The sequence below is a fragment of the Delphinus delphis genome, chromosome 2 (genome assembly GCF_949987515.2).
Source record: "Delphinus delphis chromosome 2, mDelDel1.2, whole genome shotgun sequence".
In the NCBI taxonomy this organism is placed as follows: domain Eukaryota; kingdom Metazoa; phylum Chordata; class Mammalia; order Artiodactyla; family Delphinidae; genus Delphinus; species Delphinus delphis.
In genome coordinates this window covers 167,749,121-167,776,128 of record NC_082684.1, presented here as the reverse complement: position 1 = coordinate 167,776,128, position 27,008 = coordinate 167,749,121, and the positions used below count along the sequence as shown (strand labels likewise).

Below are 27,008 nucleotides of genomic sequence, written 5' to 3'. Positions count from 1 at the left end.
AACACACTGTACACCTTAAATTTACAAAATGTAACAAATTTATCAAATATAAAAAAGAAATCCTATATATTTCTTACCCTGATTCACTAATTATTTATATTCTATAGCATTTATTTATCATTCATATGTTCTCAATATAAAACTGATGTTTAAAAATGTATATGTATACTATTTTTTTCTGAACCATTTGAGATATTGTATCTCTCTACCTATAAACGCTTAAGCTTGTATGTCCTGAGAAAAGAGCATTCTCATACAAATGCACATTACAATGATCGAAGTTGGGAACCTTAATACTGATGAAATTTTTTTTAATGAACAGTCCATATTAAAATTTCATCGGGCTTCCCTGGTGGCGCAGTGGTTGAGAGTCTGCCTGCCGATGTAGGGGACACGCGTTCGTGCCCCGGTCCGGGAGGATCCCACATGCCGCGGAGCGGCTGGTCCCGTGAGCCATGGCCGCTGGGCCTGCGCGTCCGGAGCCTGTTGCTCCGCAACGGGAGAGGCCACAGCAGTGAGAGGCCCGTGTACCGCAAAAAATAAAAAATAAAAAAATAAAATTTCATCAATTCTCAGAGTAATGTTCTTTGTAGCTATTATCTATCCAGGATGAAATCCAGGATCATTCATTACATTTAGGTGCCACATCTCTAGTCTCTGATCTGAAACACGATTAAACAAAAAAGTATTTTTTCTAGTCTCCCAAAACACTTTTCTGATCAGTTTGCAAATTTTGCTGAGTTTTATAAGGTTTTTGTTTTACAAACTATGATCAGCATATTTTTAAGAATGTACCATACAGCAAACATACAGCTGTTGAAAAATAATGTATACTAGGGCTTCCCTGGTGGTGCAGTGGTTGAGAGTCCGCCTGCCGATGCAGGGGACACGGGTTTGTGCCCCGGTCCGGGAAGATCCCACATGCTGCGGAGCGGCTGGGCCCGTGAGCATGGCCGCTGAGCCTGCGCGTCCGGAGACTGTGCTCCGCAGCAGGAGAGGCCACAACAGTGAGAGGCCCATGTACCACAAAAAAAAAAAAAAGTTTATTAAATGCATAAAATAAATACTAAATTATATATCTGTATGTTACTGTTGGCTACATTTTTTACATGAAATAATAAAGTGCAATACTTTACATCATTAAATCAGGAAATAAAGATTATTTCTTAGTGAGTCCTTCATTTTTATGCTGTTCTTTTAAATTTTGTACTGCTTATGATATTCTAATAAGATTAGGATAGTTAACACTGTTAACAATGCCTTTCTAAATATTTCACTCCATTTGGGGATTTTTTAAAAACTTCTATTGAAATAAATTAGACAATTCAAAATAACCCCAAAAAATGAGGAGATACAGTTTTAAATAATGTGCTTAGACATACTGTCTTATGAAATCTGAATTTCAGTTAACAGTGCTATCATTCCCATAGACAATGGACTTGAGGACATGGGGAGGGGGAACGGTAAGCTGGGACAAAGTGAGAGAGTAGCATTGACATATATACACTACCAAATATAAAACAGATAGCTAGTTGGAAACAGCTGCATGGCAAGGGGAGATCAGCTCGGTGGTTTGTGACCACTTAGAGGGGTGGGATAGGGAGGATGGGAGGGAGGTGCAAGAGGGAGGGGATATGGGGATATATGTATACATATAGCTGATTCTCTTTTTTATACAGCAGAAAGTAACACTGTAAAGCAATTATACTCCAATAAAGATGTTAAAAAAAAAATAGTGCTGTCATTCCTACCTAGCCATACCTGTTTCCACAAAAAAGTTCAGTAAAGAATAAACTGCATTACTCATTAATTAAAAGTTGTCCTTATACATAATATTAAGTAGAAATATCTTAAACTTTTTCCTTTAACAAGGTAATACCATCCTTTTCCTTTGAAGGGAATTGCAAACGGAATTAGAAGGTAACATTAGAAAACTCATGTGGCAAAATTCTATTTGAATGCCGGCTGCCAAAAAAAAAAAAAAATTACATTGTGTATACATTGAGAAATTTTATTTGTCATAAAAATCCAAGTGGTAATTTCAGTCACTGCTGATGAAACACTAAAACTTTTCAGAAGTTTTCTTAAAATACTAGTTTTTAAAATATTTTCTGAAGATTTAACAAATGAACAAACTAAAGGGGAACTTCTCTCCTGCTGCTCCTCCTCTATTTTTTTAATAGAAAAAAAATACATCTTTCTTAATCTCTTAGATTGATACCCCCTGGGCATAAATTATAGAAGTGTCAAACTGGTACATCAAAATGTATTTACCTTTTTTACAACTTGTGCACATATTTCAAAATGTACCCCAGAAAGTTTTCTTCCTATATTTTATGGAAGAAAAACACTGAGTTTCTGATTTAGAAAAAAATGAGGAATGAGTTTGAGGGGGGAGGGGGGATTGAAGCAGAAGTTATATATTTCAGGTCTTCATAGTATAAATATTAGGTAGAAATATCACTATTGTATTAAGGGTTTTGCTGATTAAGACACTTAAGTGCCAGAAGTATAAACTTGTGTTTTCACAATAGTAAAAACACAACATTTGGACATTTGAGTATCTGGATAGAAACCATACCTACCCTTGAAAGCCTGTTAAACCTTAAAGCTCTTACATTTGACCTAATTTACTAATATCGGACAGTGAGTTATATTTTACTCAAGATTGCCCTCATTTGTTGTTTGCGGGTATTGCAATATGTTCTGGGAAGATGATGGGTCTGTCCTAGAAGCTTAGAAACCTCGCTTTTTTACTCCTTTTTCTCCAGTTCTAAACAATGTCTGGCACAGAGGCAGTGCCCAGTAGTATTTTTGACAGATGGATTTTCAGACACATAAACCAATCAACAAACCAGCTGATCAGAGGTCCGTTCTTAGAGGTGTTGTGGCCCTCAGTGCTAGGAACTGGTTCAGGCAGAAGCAGCTTAGAGCTTGGACCTTTGCAAGACCAGCCCCATGTGTTTATATGTCACAGACCCCTCTTCTTTCCATTCAACAGGCATGAGAGAAAAAGATGAATCACAGACAATGAACATAACTCAGCTGGAAGTAACAAAGAATCAAGTCAGACAATGAGGGTTCAGCATCAGCTCTCCATACAAATAATGCTCATCTGACATCATTATTAGGGTAAACATCTTCTTCTTTTCCATACACATATCTGATTTTTCATTAGAACTGGAGGGAACGTATTCATCAATCAATGTTTAGAGTTAAAATGCTGCAATGAGCTAACAATGGGAAGATATATTTGTTCATTATTTCATCTGTTTAAGATGATGAAGTAATCTGCCTCCAGTCTCCAGCTTGATAAAATCACATCCAAAAATTAAGTGGAAATACGTACATGCACATGAGTAGCTCCAATACACTCAGGAGATTTCTGTGCATATTTGGTTCAATATGTATAATATTCATGAGGAGAGAACAGTTAGCAAACTGTGGTTATGCTCACACTGTTGTCCAAAAAGATTGCTACTGTTAGGACATGAATACATATTTGCATATCCTAAAATCAGGAGTAGCTAATATACTTTCATGCACTTGTATCATGAATGGCTAGCTGTAACAATAAGCTCAAAATGAAGCCCAGAGCAAAAATTTTTTAATTTCTATTTCCTCACTATGAATATAGTCAATCTTTCCCTGAATTTCTGTATGCTTACATATACATCTTATATTCACTTTTCTATTGTCTTCTAGATTTTTATTTCTTATAAGTGACTGTAGTAGTATTTTTCTTTGGACAAAAATACCACCTTAGATAGATCTTGGAACGTTTCTGATCTGAATTATAAAATTATTAAACACGAATGGATTTTTTTTTTTTTTTGCCTATGGACTATTATTCAATCTCCACAACACCCAATACATAAGTACTATAAATAAAAAGACTAAATTCTCCATATTCGCTTTAATATAATAATCACTATAATTTGGGGGATATCATGTTATCTCAATTACTCCTCATAACTACCAAGGGCATAGATTTCACTCTTCCTGATGTATGAATAAGGGGAGAATCTCAGAATATATGAGAAACTTCTCAAGTCTCCTGTGAGTAAGTGGAGATAAGACTCAAATCCGTCTGTCTGACTCAAAGGCCATCCTCATACAAAGAGCCTGCTAGATTATAAATTGTCTAAGTCAGCAATCATTTGCAATTATGAACAGTTTCCTCTAGAAAAAACATATGGCCTACTGTGAACACTGGAATGAATGCCGAGTGGGAAACAAACATACTGAGTGTACTGGTTTTCTATTACAAATTACCACAAATCTGGTATCTTAAAACAACACAAATCTCTATACTGCTTCTTACATGAAATATAATACACAGTTGACCCTTGAACAACACAGGTTTGAACTGTGCAGGTTCACTTACACGTGGATTTTTCTCACTGCATACGTACTACGGTACTACATGATCCATGGTCGGCTGAATCAATGTACGTGGAACCACAGATAAGGCAGGCCGACTATAAAGTTAGACACAGATTTTCAACTTCCCAGGGGCCAGTGCCCCTAACCCTGTGTGGTTCAAGAGTCAACTACAGTTATGTTCATCCTGATATTTCTATAGCTCAGAAGTCTGACATGGGTCTCACTGGGCTATCACCAAGGTGTGAGCAGGGCTGCATTTTCTTCTGGAGAGTCCAGGAGAGACGTTATTTCCTCGCCTTTTCCAGCTTCTTGAGGCCACCTCCATTCCTTGGCTTGTGGACCCCTTCCTCCATCTTCAAAGACAGTGATGTAGCATTTCTCAAGCGTCCCTCCTTGTGTCCTTACATCTATCTCTAACTACCACTGGGAATGGTTCTCTGCTTTTCAGGACTCATGTGATTAGGCTGGACCCACCTGGAGAATCCAGGATAATCTCCCCATCTCAATGTTTGTCATTTAATCACATCTGAGAAGTCCCTTCTTGCCATGTGAAGTACCATTTTCACAGGTTGTGAAAATTGGAACATGCACATCTTTTGGGGTTTAGGGGGCACTGTTCCGCTTACTACAATGAGCTAATGTATGAATAATTGACAGTCCAATTCCCCTGCCAGAGGTTTTTTAATACTTGGGGGAAGCTGATTGTTAACACAAGTGAATCTCTAATTAGCAGTCTAATAATGTAAACAAATAAAAAGAATGAAATACCTAAGGGAAAATCTAACAAAGTAAAATTTCAGCTGGTAGGGGAGAAGGAAGCCTTTGAGTGGACTATTACATCTCATAGCGAGGCCCATTTTAAGGATAAAGCTGAAAAACTCTGGGACTTGAAAATGTGTTCCTCAGCTGGGAAGTGGAGCAAATACTAGACGGAAGGGATGAAAATGGGCAGAATATCTGAGGAAAGGGGTAAGCAGAATAAATACAAGCTTTCCAATAGTTACCATAAAAGTAACAATATTTTTGAGCATTTAATACGTGCCAATTACTATGATTAGAACTTTATATTCATTACATCATTGAATCCTTATTTATTCTATAAAGCAGATGGTGTTATCCCAATTTTATGTATGGCATAATTGAAGTTTAGGTTAGTTAAATAATTTAGCACAGTGCAAGTAAGTAATGGAGCCAGGATTCAAACCTAAATTAGACTTATTCCAAAGACTATGCTCTTAATTATTATATTAAACTATGGTAGAAATACAGCTCTGAGATCGGCAACCAGGGAAATCCAACATGGTATGGAGTGTTCCAATAACTGAAAAGAACTAGTTAAAGACAAACGAGGTAAATGAGATAGTCAATAGTCCAAGAAGATTGGCGGCACTGGGAACTCTTCCACTGGCAAATAACCCTATCTGCCAGACATTTAGTGCCTGGACTCCAATCCCTATAAACAGGACTAATGAAAGAAGATGTAAAAACTGAAAATTAGGCAAATGACAGACAAAGTATAGGCCCAGGCAGTTAGATGGAGAATTTTGCTACTACAACTGAAGTGATTAGAACCAGGTCACAAGGCTTAAGTAAGACCAAGAGCAAAAGTAATGATGTTGATTATGAGAATATGATATTGAAGCTCTTTTAATCCATTCCAAGTTGGGGATTAGACTAGAGACTGGACTTAGTCTGCAAAAAGCCAAATATCTCCAGCTCTCCGGTCATGAAACAGAAGAGGAATGGGGAGTGTGAGACCCAAGTGCAACACAAAGATGTGCATCCCAGAGACAGGTTAGCCTTGCTGAGCAGTTTGCTTGGAGCTCAGCATCCCTATACTGTACCTGCTTTCAAAGAGTTTTCCATTTCTTTCTTCTGAGACTACACATTGTTTAAATCTCTGCTTTTGGGGGGCCTTTTTTTTTAAATTTTTTTTTTTAATATATATATTTTTTGCGGTACGCGGGCCTCTCACTGTTGTGGCCTCTCGTGCCGTGGAGCACAGGCTCCGGACGCGCAGGCCCAGCGGCCACGGCCCACAGGCCCAGCTGCTCCGCGGCACGCGGGATCCTCCCAGACCGGGGCACGAACCCGCGCCCCCTGCATCGGCAGGCGTACCCTCAACCACTGCGCCACCAGGGAAGCCCGGGGGGGCATTTTTTCCCCACCATCAACAGAGTTGGCAAAGCAGGGATTGTCATTTTTAGATGTGGGTCATTTGTTAGATGAGTTTATCTGGAAATGCATGTGAGCTGAAGTCGATCCAAAAGGCAAGAGAGGTAAGACTGAGAGGCTGGTAATGTGTCCCATGAAAGAGAAAGGAGATTGTACTGAAGACAGAGTTCAAACTGTGACAGATGGATTTAAGGAAGATGAGCTTGTCATAAGCTTGTATTTCAACAGCCTGGAAGTGAACAACCTGGATTTGAAGAGACAGTTACACATCAGTACTTGGCGATTCTGAAATCCTGCTGCTATCCAGATGTCAGATCCTATTAGCTCTCCTATGACCACCAATCTAAAGAGATGCCAGGAACACAGTCTCTGGGCTGTCAGCACAGTTTTAAATCAAGTCATCTGAACGTATCTTTGTTGTTCTTTACAAGCTCTCTGTTTACTGTGGGCCTAGGTCTAAATAAAGATTTTTAAATCACTTCATATTTTAACAGGATTTTTAACAGTCACACTGACATTTTCTCTAAGAGATCAACACCACATCTTAGCTCCTCTCTCCAAATGGGATACAAGACTATATGTGGGAATTTCAGGTCTTTTTCTAGATTCACAGCTATAGATAAGTAAATTTTACCTTTGAGAAGCATCCCTTTCTGTTTTCTATATCCCACTTTCCCTATCAAGCAACTGATTTCCTCCTGTTGCCTTTAACTCCCAAGTCTTCTTTGTATTGTCCTTCTCAATGCAGCACTGGTTGTTACAGACTTTTGCTGTCCCATCTTCCTTCTGATCTATGTAGAATTCATTCTCTAAGAATTCTAGTTTAAAAAATTGGTTATCCTAATATAATAAAACATGTGAGACAAAGTGCTAAATACCAATGGCACTTAAGGAGTCTCTCTGTACATGTATCACTGATGTGTGTTTATATATGTGTTTGCTTATTCACTTATTTAACTATATCTATGAACACTTATTATGTGCCATGTACTATGCTAGCTGTTTTGCATACATTACCTCATTTATTGGGTCTTCGATGCTTTCTTTACCTTTGGCCCAAGGGATACATGTAGTCATTCCTTACTTCACAGAAACCACCTCAAGAATATATGAAAACGACTACCCATATGAATTGCCTGGCTACTATGATTAAAAACTTAACACATTAAAACAGAGGTATGTAGTATAATTCTAATAGTAAACCAAAATTTTTTTAAAATGTTTGGCTAGCCCTTGGTAGAATACCCTACTGAGCTGTAACTCCTGGTCCTTAGGACAAGGAATGAATACTGTTAGATTTTCATGCAACCTGACAAGGCCATCAGGAAAGACATTTTTGGTCAAAGAGCACTTTACTGACTTCAAATTATAACATGCAGCTAGCTTTCTCTTCTGTCATTGAGGCAGGCCAGTTCTAGCTAAGTATGTGCTGAGGTCAAAGCTGAATCACAGGTATGCCCAAATATAGCTCATCTTTCTGAAAACTGTGGCCTCCTTTCCACAGCTGCTGTGTGTACAACACACGAGTTATTAGCCTTATGCAGAGAAGCGGCCCCTTCTTAGAGAAGTAGGTCCAGTGAAAAGCACTGGCTTTTAAAATAAGGAGGAAAGTAGGAGTATGCAAATTAAATAAAGATAAGTTGTTAAAGGTTAACTAGTTTCTCCTGGTGGTGTTATAAGCAAATGGCATAGTCATTCTCTAGTTCTACAATATTTAAATGTTTTATTTCAGTCACATAGTGGGAGCTGAGAACAAATGTGGGTAAACCAGATACAAAATACCTTCACAGAACATAAGCTAAAACCTATTCCCTTAATCCTTCAGTGTTGAATCATATGTTATGTCTGGACCATAAATGTGAAGAATGCCAAAGTCGCTGGGCTATTGCCACGATCTTGTACACACACACACACACACACACACACACAATCATATCCATGCTGAAAATATGTTACCGTTATTGCTATTGTATTAGTTTTCTATTGCTGTGTAATAACTTATTGGAAACCTAGGGCTGAAAACACCTATCATTACGTCCCAGTTTCTGTTGATCAGAGGTCTGGCACAGTGAAGCTGGGCTCTCTGCTCAGGGTCTCACTAGACTAAAACCAAAGTTTTGGCTAGGCTATATTCTCATCTGGAGCTTCCAAATGTATTCACACTGTTGGAAGAACCTATAGATCTTTGCATTTATACAACTGAGGTTCCTGTTTTCTTGCTGGCTGCCTTAGCTCTTAGGGGCCACCCTCAGGTCCTAGCCACGTGGCCCTCTCACAACAAGCTAATTTATTTCTTCAAAGCTGGCACTAGAATCTCTCTCCAGTCTGCTACTATGGGAAGGATTCATTTAATGCAATATAATCACTTGAGCAACTATACCATCACCTTTGCTACATAACATAGCCTAGCAAGGGAGTGAGTACCTCGTTGTATTCACAGATGCCACCCATACTTAAGGGGAGGAGATCTGTACAGCACATGTGGGAGCAGAATCTTGGAGGCCATCTTGGAGGCCTACAACAACTATTACTCAGAACAAGGGCTGAACCCTGTGAATTATATGACTGAGGAGAGAGCAAAATGTTACTCACTTCCAGAACCTAGAAGTCAAGTGTAAACTGTCTCAAGATGAAGAACAGTGCTTTCCAAGAAAAAAAGAAGAAAAAAATCCATAAATGTCTACCAAGTTTCCCAGAGGAAGACACTCAGGTCTCAATTTCACTGTATACTTTGAACTACGCCCAGTAGAGATGCAAATTCCTATACAGACCGATAATAAGGCTGACAAAGATTTATGGATGACTACCTAAATGATACCTGTACCTCAGTTTTGGCAACCCCAAACCCTGTACCTCCTTTCTCCACTACATTCCTTCTTGTTATACCCAATAGCTGGCTACAAGCCAACGTGGCAACACTGCACTCTCTAGAGGTAGAGTAAAAAAAAATCAATATTCAAATAGTAACTTTGACATTTTCTGGAGTAAGATTAAAACAACCAGGTGAGCAAGTTTTGATTCTGCAATACCTGCATACCTCAGAGATATTGTGGGTTTGGTTTCAGACCACTGCAATAAAGTGAAATCGCAATAAAGCAAGTCACATGAATTTTTTTGGTTACCCACTGCATGTAAAAGTCATGCTTACAGCATTCTGTAGTCTATTAAGTGTACAATATCACTATGTCTAAAAAACCAATATACAGACCTTAATTTAAAAATGCTTTATTCAGAAAAAAGTGCTAATCATCATCTGACAATACAGGGTTGCCACAAACCTTTAATTTGTAAAAAAGCACAGTATCTTTGATGCGTAACGAAGCAAAGGAAGATAAAATGAGGTATGCCTGTATATCTCCTGTATAATCACCTCCCCTTGAATGATGGTGGACCTGTAAGTATGAGGAGATAGGCTTTCCTTTGATTAAGTGACATTACATGGAAAAGTGATGGGATAGTCATTTCCATGACTGATATAATGATTATATTATATAAGACTCCATCTGAACAGACCGGGGAGATTTTCTTGGTGGCCTTGAAAAGTAAGGGTCACATGAGTAGGCCTTGAGGAGACTTCTAGGAGCTGAGAGTAAGCCCAGGTTGGTGGCTAGCAATAAAATGGGGACCTCACACGTACAGCTGAAAGGAACCTAATTCTGTCAATGACCTGAATGAACTTGAAAGAAGTCCCTGAGCCTCAGATCAGATCACATCGCAGACGACCCCTTGACTTTGGCTCCGTGAGACCCTGTGCAGAGGAACCAGCTAACCCCTGACTGAAAAGCTAATCAGTTGAAACTGTGTGATAATATGATTGTGTTGCCTTAAGGTGTTAACTCTGTGGCACTTCCTCATGCAGCATAGAGACCTAACATACAAACAAATTAAAACATAAATAAAATAAGCAAACTAGCAAAATTAGCTTTAGGAATTTTCTGCAGCAACACCTCTCAATAACTGAATCCCAACTGGTCTCACTGAGTAGCTACAGTATTTCCAGGCATTTAAAATGTATTGAAAACAAAAATATACCTAAAAAAAACCCCACATTTTTTGGTGGTACTCCAGAGGATTAGATGACAAACTAAAGCAAAAACTCCTTAAGTGATGAAAGAATACCAAACCAGTGGGGATTTAATCATCTGACTCCAACAAGGTTAAAAGAAAATCTAAATAATTAATTATGATAGATATTATGTGTATTCACATATATGCACAGAAGCAAAGGGCACTTACTCTGAAAGCTGTTCACTGAGAAGACTCGAGGATGATAGAATCCTGCTTTGCAAATGCACTGATAGGCTCCAAGCACGAATCCTAGGCCCTTAATCGGCATACACTATGAGAAAGAAAAGACAGCAGTACCGTTGATCATAGTTTACTTCACAGTATAAAGACTCACAGATATCCATCATCGCAAGTGGTAACAGAGATACCACATTTTCCAGAAATAAAATATCTCATTTTTGAACTTTATTTTAGGTTTGTTTGCCAACAGACATTTTTTTAAAGTAGTTTTCTTTCTAAATATATGCCATTACAGCTGCAGTTGCCATACATCTTTAACTCATTCAGTTGCCTTAGGAAGTAATTATAGACAGTTTTTTTTAATGCCTCACATATCATCTTATTGCCTTAAGAGATATTTCTTAAGTCTATAAGAATATTTTTAAAAGTGATTCCATGCGAAATATTTCCACCAAAGTAAAGGTAGGTAGGTAGATGGACAGACAGCTACATAGAATTTAAGATGTGGAAATTGCCTTTAAGAATTAAATATTCATCAAATTTCATCCTCGGATTAAAAAATACAAATTGATGGAATAACAAAACAAGTAAACTTTAAAGTGTAATTCAGAAGAGGATAAAAAGATAAATTAATGATCTGAAGTGCTCTTTACCTAAAATCTGTTTCATAGATAAATATTCTACATGTACATAAACATGAAGAAAAGTAATGATTGGCTTTCCAAATATATCACACCAATAGACATGATGGACATCCCAAAAGCTTAATATTGGCATCTTTCAAGAATATCACTGAACCCTAGCAAAACTGTTTAACATACTTCATTTCTTTTTTTTTTTAACATCTTTATTGGAGTATAATTGCTTTACAATGGTGTGTTAGTTTCTGCTTTATAACAAAGTGAATCAGCTATACATATACAAATATCCCCATATCTCCTCCCTCTTGCATCTCCCTCCCACTCTCCCTATCCCACCACTCTAGGTGGTCACAAAGCACCGAGCTGACCTCCCCATGCTATGCGGCTGCTTCCCACTAGCTATCTATTTTACATGTGGTAGTATTTATAAGTCCATGCCACTCTCTCACTTTGTTCCAGCTTACCCTTCCCCCTCCCCATATCCTCAAGTCCATTCCCTACGCCTGCGTGTTTATTCCTGTCCTACTCCTAGGTTCTTCAGAACCTTTTTTTTTTTTAGATTCCATATATATATGTTAGCACACGGTATTTGCTTTTCTCTTTCTGACCTACTTCACTCTGTATAACAGACTCGAGGTCCATCCACCTCACTACAAATAACTCAATTTCGTTTCTTTTAATGGCTGAGTAATATTCCATTGTATACATGTGCCACATCTTCTTTATCCACTCATCTGTCGATGGACACTTAGGTTGTTTCCATGTCCTGGCTATTGTAAATACTGCTGCGATGAACACATGACTCTTTTTGAATTATGGTTTTCTCAATTGACTCAAGTGCTGGGTCATACTGTAGTAATATTTTCAGTTTTTTAGGGAACCTCCATACTGTTCTCCAGAGTGGCTGTATCAACTTACATTCTCACCAACAGTGCAAGAGGGTTCCCTTTTCTCCACACCCTCTCCAGCATTTACTGTTTGTAGATTTTTTAATTTTTTTTTTTTGCGGTACGCGGGCCTCTCACTGTTGTGGCCTTTCCCATTGTGGAGCACAGGCTCCGGATGCTCAGTGGCCATGGCTCACGGGCCCAGCCGCTCCGCGGCATGCGGGATCTTCCCAGACCAGGGCACGAACCCGTGTCCCCTGCACCGGCAGGCGGACTCTCAACCACTGTGCCACCAGGGAAGCCCTTTATTTATTTATTTATTTTGTGGTACGCAGGCCTCTCACTGTTGTGGCCTCTCCCATTGCAGAGCACAGGCTCCGGACGCGCAGGCTCAGCAGCCATGGCTCACAGGCCCAGCCGCTCCGCGGCATGTGGGATCTTCCCGGACCAGGGCACGAACCCGTGTCCCCTGCACCGGCAGGTGGACTCTCAACCACTGGGCCACGAGGGAAGCCTTGTTTGTAGATTTTTTGATGATGGCCATTCTGACTGGTGTGAGGTGATACCTCACTGTAGTTTTGATTTGCATTTCTCTAATGATTAGTGATGTTGAGCATCCTTTCATGTGTTTATTGGCAATCTGTAGATCTTCTCTGGAGAAATGTCTATTTAGGTCTTCTGCACATTTTTGGATTGGGTTTTTTGTTTTTTTGATATTGAGTTGTATGAGCTGCTTGTAAATCTTGGAGGTTAATCCTTTGTCAGTTGCTTCATTTGCAAATATTTTCTCCCATTCTGAGGGTTGTCTTTTCGCCTTATTTATGGTTTCCTTTGCTGTACAAAAGCTTTGAAGTTTCATTAGGTCCCATTTGTTTATTTTTGTTTTTATTTCCGTTTCTCTAGGAGGTGGGTCAAAAAGGATCTTGCTGTGATTTATGTCAGAGTGTCCTGCCTATGTTTTCCTCTAAGAGTTTTAGAGTGTCTAGACTTACATTTAGGCCTTTAATCCATTTTGAGTTTATTTTTGTGTCTGGTGTTAGGGAGTGTTTGAATTTCATTCATTCTTTTACATGTAGCTGTCCAGTTTTCCCAGCACCACTTATTGAAGAGGCTCTCTTTTCTCCACTGTATATTGTTGCCTCCTTTATCAAAGATATGTGTGTGGGTTTACCTCTGGGCTTTCTATCCTGTTCCATTGGTCTATATTTCTGTTTTTGTGCCAGTACCATACATACTTCATTTCTGCTACATTCAATTACATAAGGATGGAATAACTTCCATTACAATACAGTTTATCAGTAAAAAGGGTGTTTCAAGAATTTGATCAACACTGAAATGTCTTTTTTGATAGCTCTCTACCAAGATCCCAACACTTTACCTTTTTGCCATTATAACCTATTAGAGGAGCTGAGAATTTAGTGAATCTGAAAGTTACAAATAGTGACCCTCTGACAGAGGCCCTTGAGAGAAAATACTAAATTATCTAAATAATAATCCCTCAATCTAAGCTTTAATGATTAGTAATAAGATCAAAATTGCATATCATGAAAATTCCAGCAAACAATAAAGTATTTATATGTAAGGTAGCAAGAGCTAATACATGCTCTAAATTCATAGGTTATAGCACGAAAATCTATGAAAAAGAGCTCTCTAAAAGACCTTGAATATTTTATTTCATTAATACCCTTTTTTTTTTTCACCCAACACACTCATATCCAATTATGTCTTGCAATTGAAAACACAGTTCTTGACCCAGAGCAAAATACAAGGACAGATAAGTACCAGTCAATTCAACTGGGTTGGCAAGTAGTTATGAAAGAACTATTGTGTGTGTAGAGAATTCCTCCAGGACTTAAATGAAATAACACATCCTACTTATAAAGGTCTAGTGATATAGTGGGTCAGATCCTATTTCCGAATTGTATAAATAAAAAGGCAATTGTAACACTTACTTTGGAGAAGCACTATTATAAGAGATCATATTGTTTGTGGTCAGTCAGAAAACATATGCCTGAATTCTGACTTACTAGTTAATATGAATTTGGGGCTGTTCTCTTAACTTCACTGAGACTTATTTTTTTTAACTTGTAAGAACAATCATTCAATTAGATTCAGGAACACTTTGAAGAAAGCAGAACTACCAAGATGTCCTAATAGCTGAAATACAGGGTATAAGAGGAAGAGAAGAATAAAGGATGACTCCCAGGTTTTTGGCCTGAGCAACCTTAAGAATGGAGTTGCCATCAAGGATCTGGGAAAGGCTGCAGGTGGAGTTGATTTGGAGAAGAGAACACAAGTTCAGTTTTGCAAATGTTAAGTGTGAAGTGTCTATTTGAAATTTAATTCCTGATATCAAATAAGTAGTCTGGGGCTTCCCTGGTGGCGCAGTGGTTGAGAGTCCGCCTGCCGATGCACGGGACGCGGGTTCGTGCCCTGGTCCGGGAAGATCCCACATTCCACGGAGGGGCTGGGCCCGTGAGCCATGGCCGCTGAGCCTGCACATCCGGAGCCTGTGCTCCGCGACGGGAGAGGCCACAACAGTGAGAGGCCCAGGTACCTCAAAAAAAAAAAAAAAAAAAAGTAGTCTGATAAAGTAGTATGGAGTTTGGGAGAGATGTCTGGGCTCTATAATTTGGGATTCATTTGCATAAAGACGATAGACGAAGCCATGAGATCAGATAAGACTAGATCATTAAGGGAGTGCCTGTAGGCAGTGAAGTTAATAGATCCAAAGGGATGAGACTCAGGACACTCCAAGGCAAAAAGGTTAGGCAGAAGGAAGAAGCAAAGGACACTGAGAAGTGCAATTCAGTGAGGTACCATTATTTAATTAACTAGATTGTGACACTAAGTGCATAACATGGAATTTCTTGTGAGTTACATTTATTAAACATTCACCCAGCCAAGATATATCCAAGCAAACTAAGTCTTAGATACTAAGAATAGCAGTGCAGTTTAAATATTCTGCTTCACTGGAATTTGAAGGTTAATGCTATTCATTTAATCAGCACTAATTCCCTGGTAATGTGACTCGGCACTGCAACAGTGACTCAGTTGAGAATTTTAAATGTTTAAGGCAGATCTGAAAGTTTATTGGAATAAGGGTATCTCTTTAATATAAGCTAACGATAGAGCTGAAAGAAAATGAAGTTTTTTAAAAAATCTATTGATTAGATAAACATCAATAAATATTGATTAGATAATTAGTTGATTAGATAAACATCACCAAATATAAAGTCCCCTGAACTTAAAAACAAAATGCTTCCTAATTTTATTATGGGAAACACTGCAATATGAATTATTAGTTACCTCAAACTCTTTGTTCATCTTAAATTATCTTATACCCTTAAAGAAAAATTTTAAAATGTTCAACCAGTTAAATTCAATAAAAGAATATCATCTGTTACAGTGGAGAAAAAACAAAAAAAAGAATATCATTCCGCTACACACACTCTGTGTGGAACCGAATGTGCTGTTGCTTACACACACTTGTCTTGGAGTGTAAAAGTGATCTTACCATACTTTCGTGTTCCATCCACCACCACCATTCTGTAGCTACTCCAATTTGGCCACCTCCCAGCCAAACTTACACATTTTCAACATGAGGCAATTCGTGTACTAGTTTAGCTAATTTCTCTTTTAATCTCCATAAGTATGGTGACTACTCAACCTATGTTTACTGTAATTGGACTCAGTAACTGCTTTTTATATTTTTTTCTCCTTAGGGATTTAGAATATAAACATAGATCCTCACTAGATTCAGGAGAAAAAAATCTTCAAAATTTTACCATAACATTAAGATGCTCATTTTAGATATTAAAGATCTTTATTTTATATACTCAAATCTAAATCTTTCTACTTTATCTTCATAGAAGTCCAAAAGGGTGGAAATGGAAAAAGCAGCACTTCTTCTTCCATAAGGGTAGCTCTTCCATGAGACCCTTTGATAAAAATTAAGCTCTTCATATTAAGAGTTAAGGCACCCTTGTGAGTGAGGTAGGTGCCCAAAAGATTGGATGCCTTCTTTGATGAAACTTACGAAGCCACCAGCAGAGACTTCCTAAGGAGAGATCTTGAGAGCCTACAATCAAAGGTAGGTCCCTAGGAGTAATCCAGATCCAAATGGGAAGAGATGTTGCTTAAGAGATTAGAGAAATATGGACAGATTGCTAGAAGTATACAACCGACCAAGTCTGGGTCATGAAGAAACAAAAATTACGTACAAACCTATAACTAGCCGGTAGACTGAATCAGTAATCAAAAACCTCCTAACAGAGAAAAGCCCAGGGCCAGATGGCCTCAATGGACAAACATTTAAAAAAGAATTAATATCAGTATTCCTCAAACTCCTCCAAAAATTGAGAGAGAACAGTTCCTAACTCATTTTATGAGCCCAGAATTACCCTGATATCAAAGCCAGACAAAGATACTACAAGAAAAGAAAACTGCAGACCAATAATCCTGATTAACATTGTTGTGAAAATCTTCAACAAAATACCAGCAAACCATATTCAACATCACATTAAAAGGACTATAGAGCTTTCAGCAGCAAGGAGGTACTTGAGAACAAGAGCCGTGTGGATGAAAGGCTCTTGGTGCTGCAGCCAGGAGTCAGTGCTGTGCCTCTGAGGTGGGAGAGCCAACTTCAGGGCAGTGGTCCACAAGAGACCTCCCAGCTCCACGTAATATCAAACGGCGAAAATCTCCCAGAGATCTCCATCTCAACACCAGCACCCAGCTTCACTTAACGACCAGCAAGCTACAGTGCTGGACACCCTATGCAAAACAACGAGCAAGACAGGAACATAACCCCACCCATTAGCAAGGAGGCTGCCTAAAATCATAATAAGTCCACAGACACCCCAAAACACACCACCAGATGTGGACCGGCCTACCAGAAAGACAAGATCCAGCCTCATCCACCAGAACACAGGCACTAGTCCCCTCCACCAGGAAGCCTACACAACCTACTGAACCAAATTTAGCCACGGGGGACAGACACCAAAAACAACGGGAACTACGAACCTGCAGCCTGCAAAAAGGAGATCCCAAACACAGTAAGATAAGCAAAATGAGAAGACAGAAAAACACACCACAGATGAAGGAGCAAGATAAAAAGCCACCAGACCTAACAAAGGAAGAGAAAATAGGCAGTCTACCTGAAAAAGAATTCAGAATTATGATAGTAAAGATGATCCAAAATCTTGGAAATAGAATAGAGAAAATGCAAGAAACATTTAACAAGGACCTAGAAGAACTAAAGATGAAACAAGCAACAATGAACAACACAATAAATGAAATTAAAAATACTCTAGAAGGGATCAATAGCAGAATAACTGAAGCAGAAGAACGGATAAGTGACCTGGAAGATAAAATAGTGGAAATAACTACTGCAGAGCAGATTAAAGAAAAAAGAAGGAAAAGAATTGAGGACAGTCTCAGAGACCTCTGGGACAACATTAAATGCACCAACATTCGAATTAAAGGGGTTCCAGAAGAAGAAGAGAAAAAGAAAGGGACTGAGAAAATATTTGAAGAGATTATAGTTGAAAACTTCCCTAAAATGGGAAAGGAAATAGTTAATCAAGTCCAGGAAGCACAGAGAGTCCCATACAGGATAAATCCAAGGAGAAACACGCCAAAACACATATTAATCAAACTGTCAAAAATTAAATACAAAGAAAACATATTAAAAGCAGCAAGGGAAAAATAACACACAAGGGAATCCCCATAAGGTTAACAGCTGATGTTTCAGCAGAAACTCTGCAAGCCAGAAGGGACTGGCAGGACATATATAAAGTGATGAAGGAGAAAAACCTACAACCAAGATTACTCTACCCAGCAAGGATCTCATTCAGATTTGATGGAGAAATTAAAACCTTTACAGACAAGCAAAAGCTGAGAGAGTTCAGCACCACCAAACCAGCTTTAAAACAAATGCTAAAGGATCTTCTCTAGGCAAGAAACACAAGAGAAGGAAAAGACCTACAATAACAAACCCAAAACAATTAAGAAAACGGGAATAGGAACAAACATATCGATAATTACCTTAAATGTAAATGGATTAAATGCTCCCACCAAAAGACACAGATTGGCTGAATGGATACAAAAACAAGACCCATATATATGCTGTCTACGAGAGACCCACTTCAGACCTAGAGACACATACAGACTGAAAGTGAAGGAATGGAAAAAGATATTCCATGAAAACAGAAAGCAAAAGAAAGCCAGAGTAGCAATTCTCATATCAGACTAAATAGACTTTAAAATAAAGACTATTAGAAGAGACAAAGAAGGACACTACATAATGATCAAGGGATCAATCCAAGAAGAAGATATAACAATTGTAAATATTTATGCACCCAACATAGGAGCACCTCAATACATAAGGCAAATACTAACAGCCATAAAAGGGGAAATCGACAGTAACACATTCATAGTAGGGGACTTTAACACCCCACTTTCACCAATGGACAGATCATCCAAAATGAAAATAAATAAGGAAACACAAGCTTTAAATGATATATTAAACAAGATGGACTTAATTGATATTTATAGGACATTCCATCCAAAAACAAGAGAACACACATTGTTTTCAAGTGCTCATGGAACATTCTCCAGGATAGATCATATCTTGGATCACAAATCAAGCCTTGGTAAATTTAAGAAAATTGAAATTGTATCAAGTATCTTTTCCGACCACAATGCTATGAGACTAGATATCAATTACAGGAAAAGATCTGTAAAAAATACAAACACATGGAGGCTAAACAATACACTACTTAATAACAAAGTGATCACTGAAAAAATCAAAGACGAAATCAAAAAATACCTAGAAACAAATGACAATGGAGACACGATGACCCAAAACCTATAGGATGCAGGAAAAGCATTTCTAAGAGGGAAGTTTATAGCAATACAATCGTACCTTAAGAAACAGGAAACATCTCGAATAAACAACCTAACCTTGCACCTAAGGCAATTAGAGAAAGAAGAACAAAAAAACCCCAAAGTTAGCAGAAGGAAAGAAATCATAAAGATCAGATGAGAAATAAATGAAAAAGAAATGAAGGAAACGACAGCAAAGATCAATAAAACTAAAAGCTGGTTCTTTGAGAAGATAAACAAAATTGATAAACCATTAGCCAGCCTCATCAAGAAAAACCGGGAGAAGACTCAAATCAATAGAATTAGAAATGAAAAAGGAGAAGTAACAACTGACACTGCAGAAATACAAAAGATCATGAGGGATTACTACAAGCAACTATATGCCAATAAAATGGACAACCTGGAAGAAATGGACAAATTCTGAGAAAAGCACAACTTTCTGAGATTGAACCAGGAAGAAATAGAATATATGAACAGATCAATCACAAGCACTGAAGTTGAAACTGTGATTAAAAATCCTCCAACAAACAAAAGCCCAGGACCAGCTGGCTTCACAGGCGAATTCTATCAAACATTTAGAGAAGAGCTAACACCTATCCTTTTCAAACTCTTCCAGAATATAGCAGAGGGAGGAACACTCCCAAACTCATTCTACGAGGCCACCATCACCCTGATACCAAAACCAGACAAGGATGTCACAAAGAAAGAAAACTACAGGCCAATATCACTGATGATCATAGATGCAAAAATCCTCAACAAAATACTAGCAAACAGAATCCAACAGCACATTAAGAGGATCATACACCATGATCAAGTGGGCTTTATTCCAGGAATGCAAGGATTCTTCAATATATGCAAATCAATCAATGTGATACACCATATTAACAAACTGAAGGAGAAAAAACATATGATCATCTCAATAGATGCAGAGAAAGCTTTTTGACAAAATTCAACACCAATTTATGATAAAAACCCTGCAGAAAGTAGGCATAGAGGAAACTTTCCTCAACATAATAAAGGCCATATATGACAAACCCACAGCCAACATTGTCCTCAATGGTGAAAAACTGAAAGCATTTCCACTAAGATCAGGAATAAGACAAGGTTGCCCACTCTCACCACTGTTATTCAACATAGTTTTGGAAGTTTTAGCCACAGCAATCAGAGAAGAAAAGGAAATAAAAGGAATCCAAATCAGAAAAGAAGAAGTAAAGCTGTCACTCTTTGCAGATGACATGATACTATACACAGAGAATCCTAAAGATGCTACCAGAAAACTACTAGAGCTAATCAATGAATTTGGTAAAGTTGCCGGATACAAAATTAATGCACAGAAATCTCTGGCATTCCTATACACTAATGATGAAAAATCTGAAAATGAAATCGAGAAAACACTCCCATTTACCATTGCAACAAAAAGAATAAAATAACGAGGAATAAACCTACCAAGGGAGACAAAAGACGTGTATGAAGAAAATTATAAGACACTGATGAAAGAAATTAAAGATGATACAGATAGATGGAGAGATATACCATGTTCTTGGACTGGAAGAATCAACATTGTGAAAATGACTCTACTACCCAAAGCAATCTACAGATTCAATGCAATCCCTGTCAAACTACCACTGGCATTTTTCACAGAACTAGAACAAAAAATTTCACAATTTGTATGGAAACACAAAAGACCCCGAATAGCCAAAGCAATCTTGAGAACGAAAAACGGGGCTGGAGGAATCAGGCTCCCTGACTTCAGACTACACCACAAAGCTACAGTAATCAAGACAGTATGGTACTGGCACAAAAACAGAAAGATAGATCAATGGAACAGGATAGAAAGCCCAGAGATAAACCCACGCACATATGGTCACCTTATCTTTGATAAAGGAGGCAGGAATGTACAGTGGAGAAAGGACAGCCTCTTCAATAAGTGGTGCTGGGAAAACTGGACAGGTACATGTAAAAGTATGAGATTAGATCACTCCCTAACACCATACACAAAAATAAGCTCAGAATGGATTAAAGACCTAAATGTAAGGCCAGAAACTATCAAACTCTTAGAGGAAAACATAGGCAGAACACTCTATGACATAAATCACAGCAAGATCCTTTTTGACCCACCTCCTAGAGAAATGGAAATAAAAACAAAAATAAACAAATGGGACCTAATGAAACTTCAAAGCTTTTGTACAGCAAAGGAAACCATAAACAAGACCAAAAGACAACCCTCAGAATGGTAGAAAATATTTGCAAATGAAGCAACTGACAAAGGATTAACCTCCAAAATTTACAAGCAGCTCATGCAGCTCAATAACAAAAAAACAAACAACCCAATCCAAAAATGGGCAGAATACCTAAATACACATTTCTCCAAAGAAGATATACAGACTGCCAACAAACACATGAAAGAATGCTCAACATTATTAATCATCAGAGAAATGCAAATCAAAACTACAATGAGATATCATCTCACACCAGTCAGAATGGCCATCATCAAAAAATCTAGAAACAATAAATGCTGGAGAGGGTGTGGAGAAAAGGGAACACTCTTGCACTGCTGGTGGAATGTGAATTGGTACAGCCACTATGGAGAACACTATGGAGGTTCCTTAAAATCTAAAAATAGAACTACCATATGACCCAGCAATCCCACTACTGGGCATATACCCTGAGAAAACCATAATTCAAAAAGAGTCATGTACCAAAATGTTTATTGCAGCTCTATTTACAATATCCAGGAGATGGAAACAACCTAAGTGTCCATCATCGGATGAATGGATAAAGAAGATGTGGCACATATATACAATGGAATATTACTCAGCCATAAAAAGAAACGAAATTGAGCTATTTGTAATGAGGTGGACGGACCTAGAGTCTGTCATACAGTGTGAAGTAAGTCAGAGAGAGAAAGACAAATACCGTATGCTAACACATATATATGGAATTTAAGAAAAAAAAATGTCATGAAGAGCCTAGGGGTAAGAGAGGAATAAAGACACAGACGTACTAGAGAATGGACTTGAGGATATGGGGAGGGGAAAGGGTAAGCTGTGACAAAGCGAGAGAGTGGCATGGACATATATACACTACCAAACGTAAAACAGATGGCTAGTGGGAAGCAGCTGCATAGCACAGGGAGATCAACTCGGTGCTTTGTGACCACCTAGAGGGGTGCGATAGGGAGAGTGGGAAGGAAGGAGATGCAAGAGGGAAGAGATATGGGAACATATGTATATGTATAACTGATTCGCTTTGTTATAAAGCAGAAAGTAACACACCATTGTAAAGCAATTATACCCCAATGAAGATGTTAAAAAAAAAAAAGGTTAATTATCCTAACATCCAGTGACTTCTCCACAACTATCAGCTGTTTATTAAAACAAAAGGAAAACACTGAAACAGAGGAAATCTAAAAGGCCCCCAGGCAGTGATAGGGTACACATCACCCACATATTTCTCAAACAATCTTCCAGGAAAACAAGAACTCATGAATAACAAATAGTGCAGTATTTCACCACGGAGCAAAAGAACTACATTTTGTCTCTATTTTTCATTAGCCGCCAGATAACATGGTTTAAAAAGCTTGATGGACTGGAGCAGGGTTGGGGGTGGAAGGATGTTTTCTTTTATGATATAGTTAATATGAAAAAAGAAACTGTTTTCTATTATTAATTTTTGAAACGTTCTTGTTATATTCAGTGGAGCCCTCTCTCACAACACAGGGCTAAGGGTGCCAAAGCAGCATGGGAGCAGACACATTACAAGTACTGACACATAGCAAGATGCTTTGCGTGAGGTTGAAACTGACTCAAGAAAACGTTAGGATTGTATCTCATTGAGTGAGCAAGCCAGTTTTTCTAGACCTTCTTACAGAAAAAAGTCCCAAACGCTCGATAAAGATAAGTTCTTAATATGCTCAACACTTTAAAAAAAATAAAATAATGCCCCCCACTAAACCACAAATTCACTACGTTCCACCTTTGACACCCTGTGCTTCCTGTGGTCACAGACCATAAGTAATGGGAACTTTCTTCTCATTATTGACTTAATTTAGCTCTTGCTTACTGAGCCCCATTGTATGCTCTTTGCTACAGCAACAAAGAGGAACAAAATCATGGTCTAGTTCTCAAAGAGCTTACCTCCCACAGGTAGAAAAGTAAAATCAAAGTTGCTGTATGGTGCTCTACCATGTTCACAGCTAAAGGGCTTCACATATATTTTTGAGTAGTCCATCTTTACACATTTTTCTGGCATCAATTGTTTGTTAAAATACAAATTGCTGTACTAAGAACAGAAATCAATGAAAGAATATATAATATGATTTCAACTTTATAAAATTCAAAAATATGTAAAATTTTTATAAAGTACTATTTAAGCATATATACATACATGGAACGATAAAGAATCGAAGTGATAACATAAATTTCAGGATAATGGTTATCTTTTGGGGGGGCAGATGGGTATAGGATGACAGAGGAGAATACAGGGGCTTCTTAGGTAATGGTTACAATCTATTACTGAAATGAGGGAAGGAAAGAACTGACTCTAGTTTCTGGCTGTGATACATTATGTTATAGCAGGATGAAGTTTTCACCAAAAACAATTAGAATATCTGGATAAAATGGAAGGAAGGAAGAAAGAAACAAATGAAGGAACAAACAAATGACTGAACTTACCTACTTACCTATGAGGAGGCGTCAGAAAGCTGCCAATGGAGCCAAAATTGAGAAGCCAAGATCACAGAAAGAAGAAAAATGCACAGATATACTATATTCTTTATTTATGTATCAAACTGAGTATTTGATGATATGAGGCATTGAGGAAGGAGTGAGAATCCAGACAAATGGAAACTGGTAAGAAGTAGAGAAGCCAGCAAAATTTTGGATATCTTACAGCCCAGAGGAGAAAAAAAAATCAATTTGAGCACTTCAAAAATACTCAAGCCTTAAGGACAAAATCTCAGACAGAATGAAATAACAAAGAAATAAGACTGAGACTCAAAATTTGTTGTTGCATTCTTAAGCTGTCTGCGGTGAAAACCAAAGACGCAAAGCAGATGCTAAAGAGAAACAGGGTTGAGTTTTTGGTAGTATCGCAATGTTAAATTCCTAAATTGGAGTTCAGGAATTTCTGAGGATGAAGGGCCCTAGTAAACATCTCAGTGAGCTCCCCATAGTGCTATATCCTAGAAGTAAGAGTAAATAAGGAGCAGTTTGAGACTTTCATAGATTTCTGTCCAGCTGTGGGACAGATCAAGTACTGGTTAGATTAAGATGATCTGTCTCTATCTAGTTACTTATCAGAGACAGGGAAAACCTCTCCGGAAGAAGGTAATGCATCCAGAACCACTGCAACAAAACTATGTGTGGCATTCACTCTTAAATTAACAAACACTAAGAAATAAACAGACAGTATAAACAGATCGACAAATGACCAGATACTCAAGCTACTGATAGATTTTTAAATAACTATAATCAACATGTGCAAGAAAGCGGAGGACAACTTTTAGAAAAATTGGAATCTAATTTTTAAAAAAACAATAAAATATTCTGGAATATTCCAGAACTAACAAAACCAAGATAGGATACCAGAGAAGACAGGGTAAGTGAAGGAGAAGACAGATGAGCAAAAGACGTCCAGTCTGAAGCTTGAAAACTAAACTGAAGAGAAATATACAAAAGAACACAAAGGACATAACGAATCATAGAAAAGGGATCTAATATACTTGTACTTAGAGTCACATAAAGGGAGAGGACAGAAGCAATATCAGATAAAATATATTTCGTTATACACCCCAAAGTGGATAAACACACATCATAGTCTAACTAGAAAGCCAAACACACACAAAAATCTTAAAATAGCCAGAGGGAAAAAAAAGATCATACTTACAAATAAGTAGCAACAAGTTTGACAACTGTCTTCAAAACAGAAATAAAAGAAACCAGAAAATAATGGAATGACATTATTAAAGTGCTAAAAGAAGGGAAAACCCTAGAATTGTTTCCCAAGAGAAAATATCCCTTCAAATGTGAAATACATAAAGGTATTTCAAGTCAAACAAAACCTGAAAAAAAAAATACCTTATCACCAGACCTATGACAAAAGAAATGCTAAAGGAATTTTCAAGCAAAAGGAAAATTATGCCAGACAGAAGCACGAAAGTGCAGGACAGGGCTTCCCTGGTGGCGCAGTGGTTGAGAGTCCGCCTGCCAATGCAGGGGACGTGGGTTCGTGCCCCGGTCCGGGAAGATCCCACATGCCGCAGAGTGGCTGGGCCCGTGAGCCATGGTCGCTGGGCGTGCATGTCCAGAGCCTGTGCTCCGCAACGGGAGAGGCCGAAACGGTGAGAGGCCCGTGTAGCACAAAAAAAAAAAAAAAAAAAGAAAAGTGCAGGACAGAATGAACAGCAATGTAAGTAAATATGTGGGTAAATCTAAAATAGATAGTACAAGGTACTAATAGTAATAATAATGTCTCGTGAGCTTTAAGATATATATTGAATTAAAATGCAAGGCAAAAGGCAGGGGGAAGGGTAAATGCAGGTAAAAGGTGCTGATACCCTTTCGTCTGGGAAAGGTAAAAGGAATAACACATTTGTTTGTAATGAGCTAAGGATATATGTTGTAATCCATAGAATAACTACTAAAAGTATAGAAAAATAGTTTATAACAGGCAAAGAAAAAAGTGCAATACTAATAAAAAGAAACAATAGATTAATGCCAACTAAGGCAAGAAAAGAGACAGAAAGGAATATAATGGGACACAAAGAAAAAGATATTAAGATAATATATGTGAATAAAATTAACAAGGAAGGGAAGAAGGAAAACAGAAAGACAGGCAGCTGTCTGATTTCTAACAGTGATTTCTTTAAAATTTGCAAATATTGTTAGGTGGTTTTTCCAGTGATGATTAGAAAGCAATTACATTTGTATAGTAAGGCCATTAAATTAATATGATGTATGTTTACATTTTTATAAAAGAACGACAGCAGGAAAAACTAATGTTTTTTATCAGGATGTTACCTTTGAAATGGGGTGGATAATGACTGGAAGAGAGCAAAAATGGACTTTTTTGCTGGTAATATTCTCTTTTCCCACCTGAGTGCTTGTTAAACAAGTATGGTCATTTTGTGCACTATTTTGTATGTATTTTGCACACCAATCAAAGTTTTAAAAAGTAATCAAGTAGCACTATGAGAAACCACTTTACAATGACTAGGGTGGCTAAAATTAAAAAGGTAAACAATAACAAGTGTTGGTGAGGATGCAGAGAAATTGAGCCCTCGTACACTGCTGGAGGGATTATAAACAGTACAGTCACCTTGGAAAACAGTTTATCAGTTCCTTAGTTCCCATATGACCTAGCAATTCCACTCCTGGGTTTATACCCAAGAGAATTAAAACACAGACCCACACAGAACTGGCATAGAAAAGTTCACAGCAGCTTTATTCATAATAGCCAAAAAATGGGCACAACGCACATTTCCATTAGCTAGTAAATGGATAAATAAAATGTGGTCTATTCATATAATAAATTATTATTCAGCAATAAAAAGGAATGAAGTACTGATACATGATACAACATGAATGAATTTTGGAAAAAGTATGTTAAGTTAAAGAAGCTAGTCACAAGAGAGCACAAATTATATGATTCATTTATATGAAATGTTCAAAATGGGCAAATCCATGGAGACAGAAGGTTGAACAGTGGTTGCCAAGTGTTGGGGAGAGGTACAAAGGAGTACAAGGTTTCTTTTTGGGGTGACAAAGAGCCTCTGAAAGTAGAC

At 37.9% G+C, this 27,008-nt stretch overlaps 1 protein-coding gene across 1 annotated transcript in view; it reads right to left on the bottom strand.

The window, feature by feature from the left end:
* Window positions 1-27,008, bottom strand: part of GPR158 (G protein-coupled receptor 158) — a 323,743-nt gene that overhangs the window by 160,336 nt on the left and 136,399 nt on the right. The window contains exon 3 of the mRNA XM_060003776.1: window positions 10,798-10,900. Within this exon, the coding sequence (XP_059859759.1) occupies window positions 10,798-10,900 (103 nt within the window). The remainder of the gene's footprint in view (window positions 1-10,797; window positions 10,901-27,008) is intronic.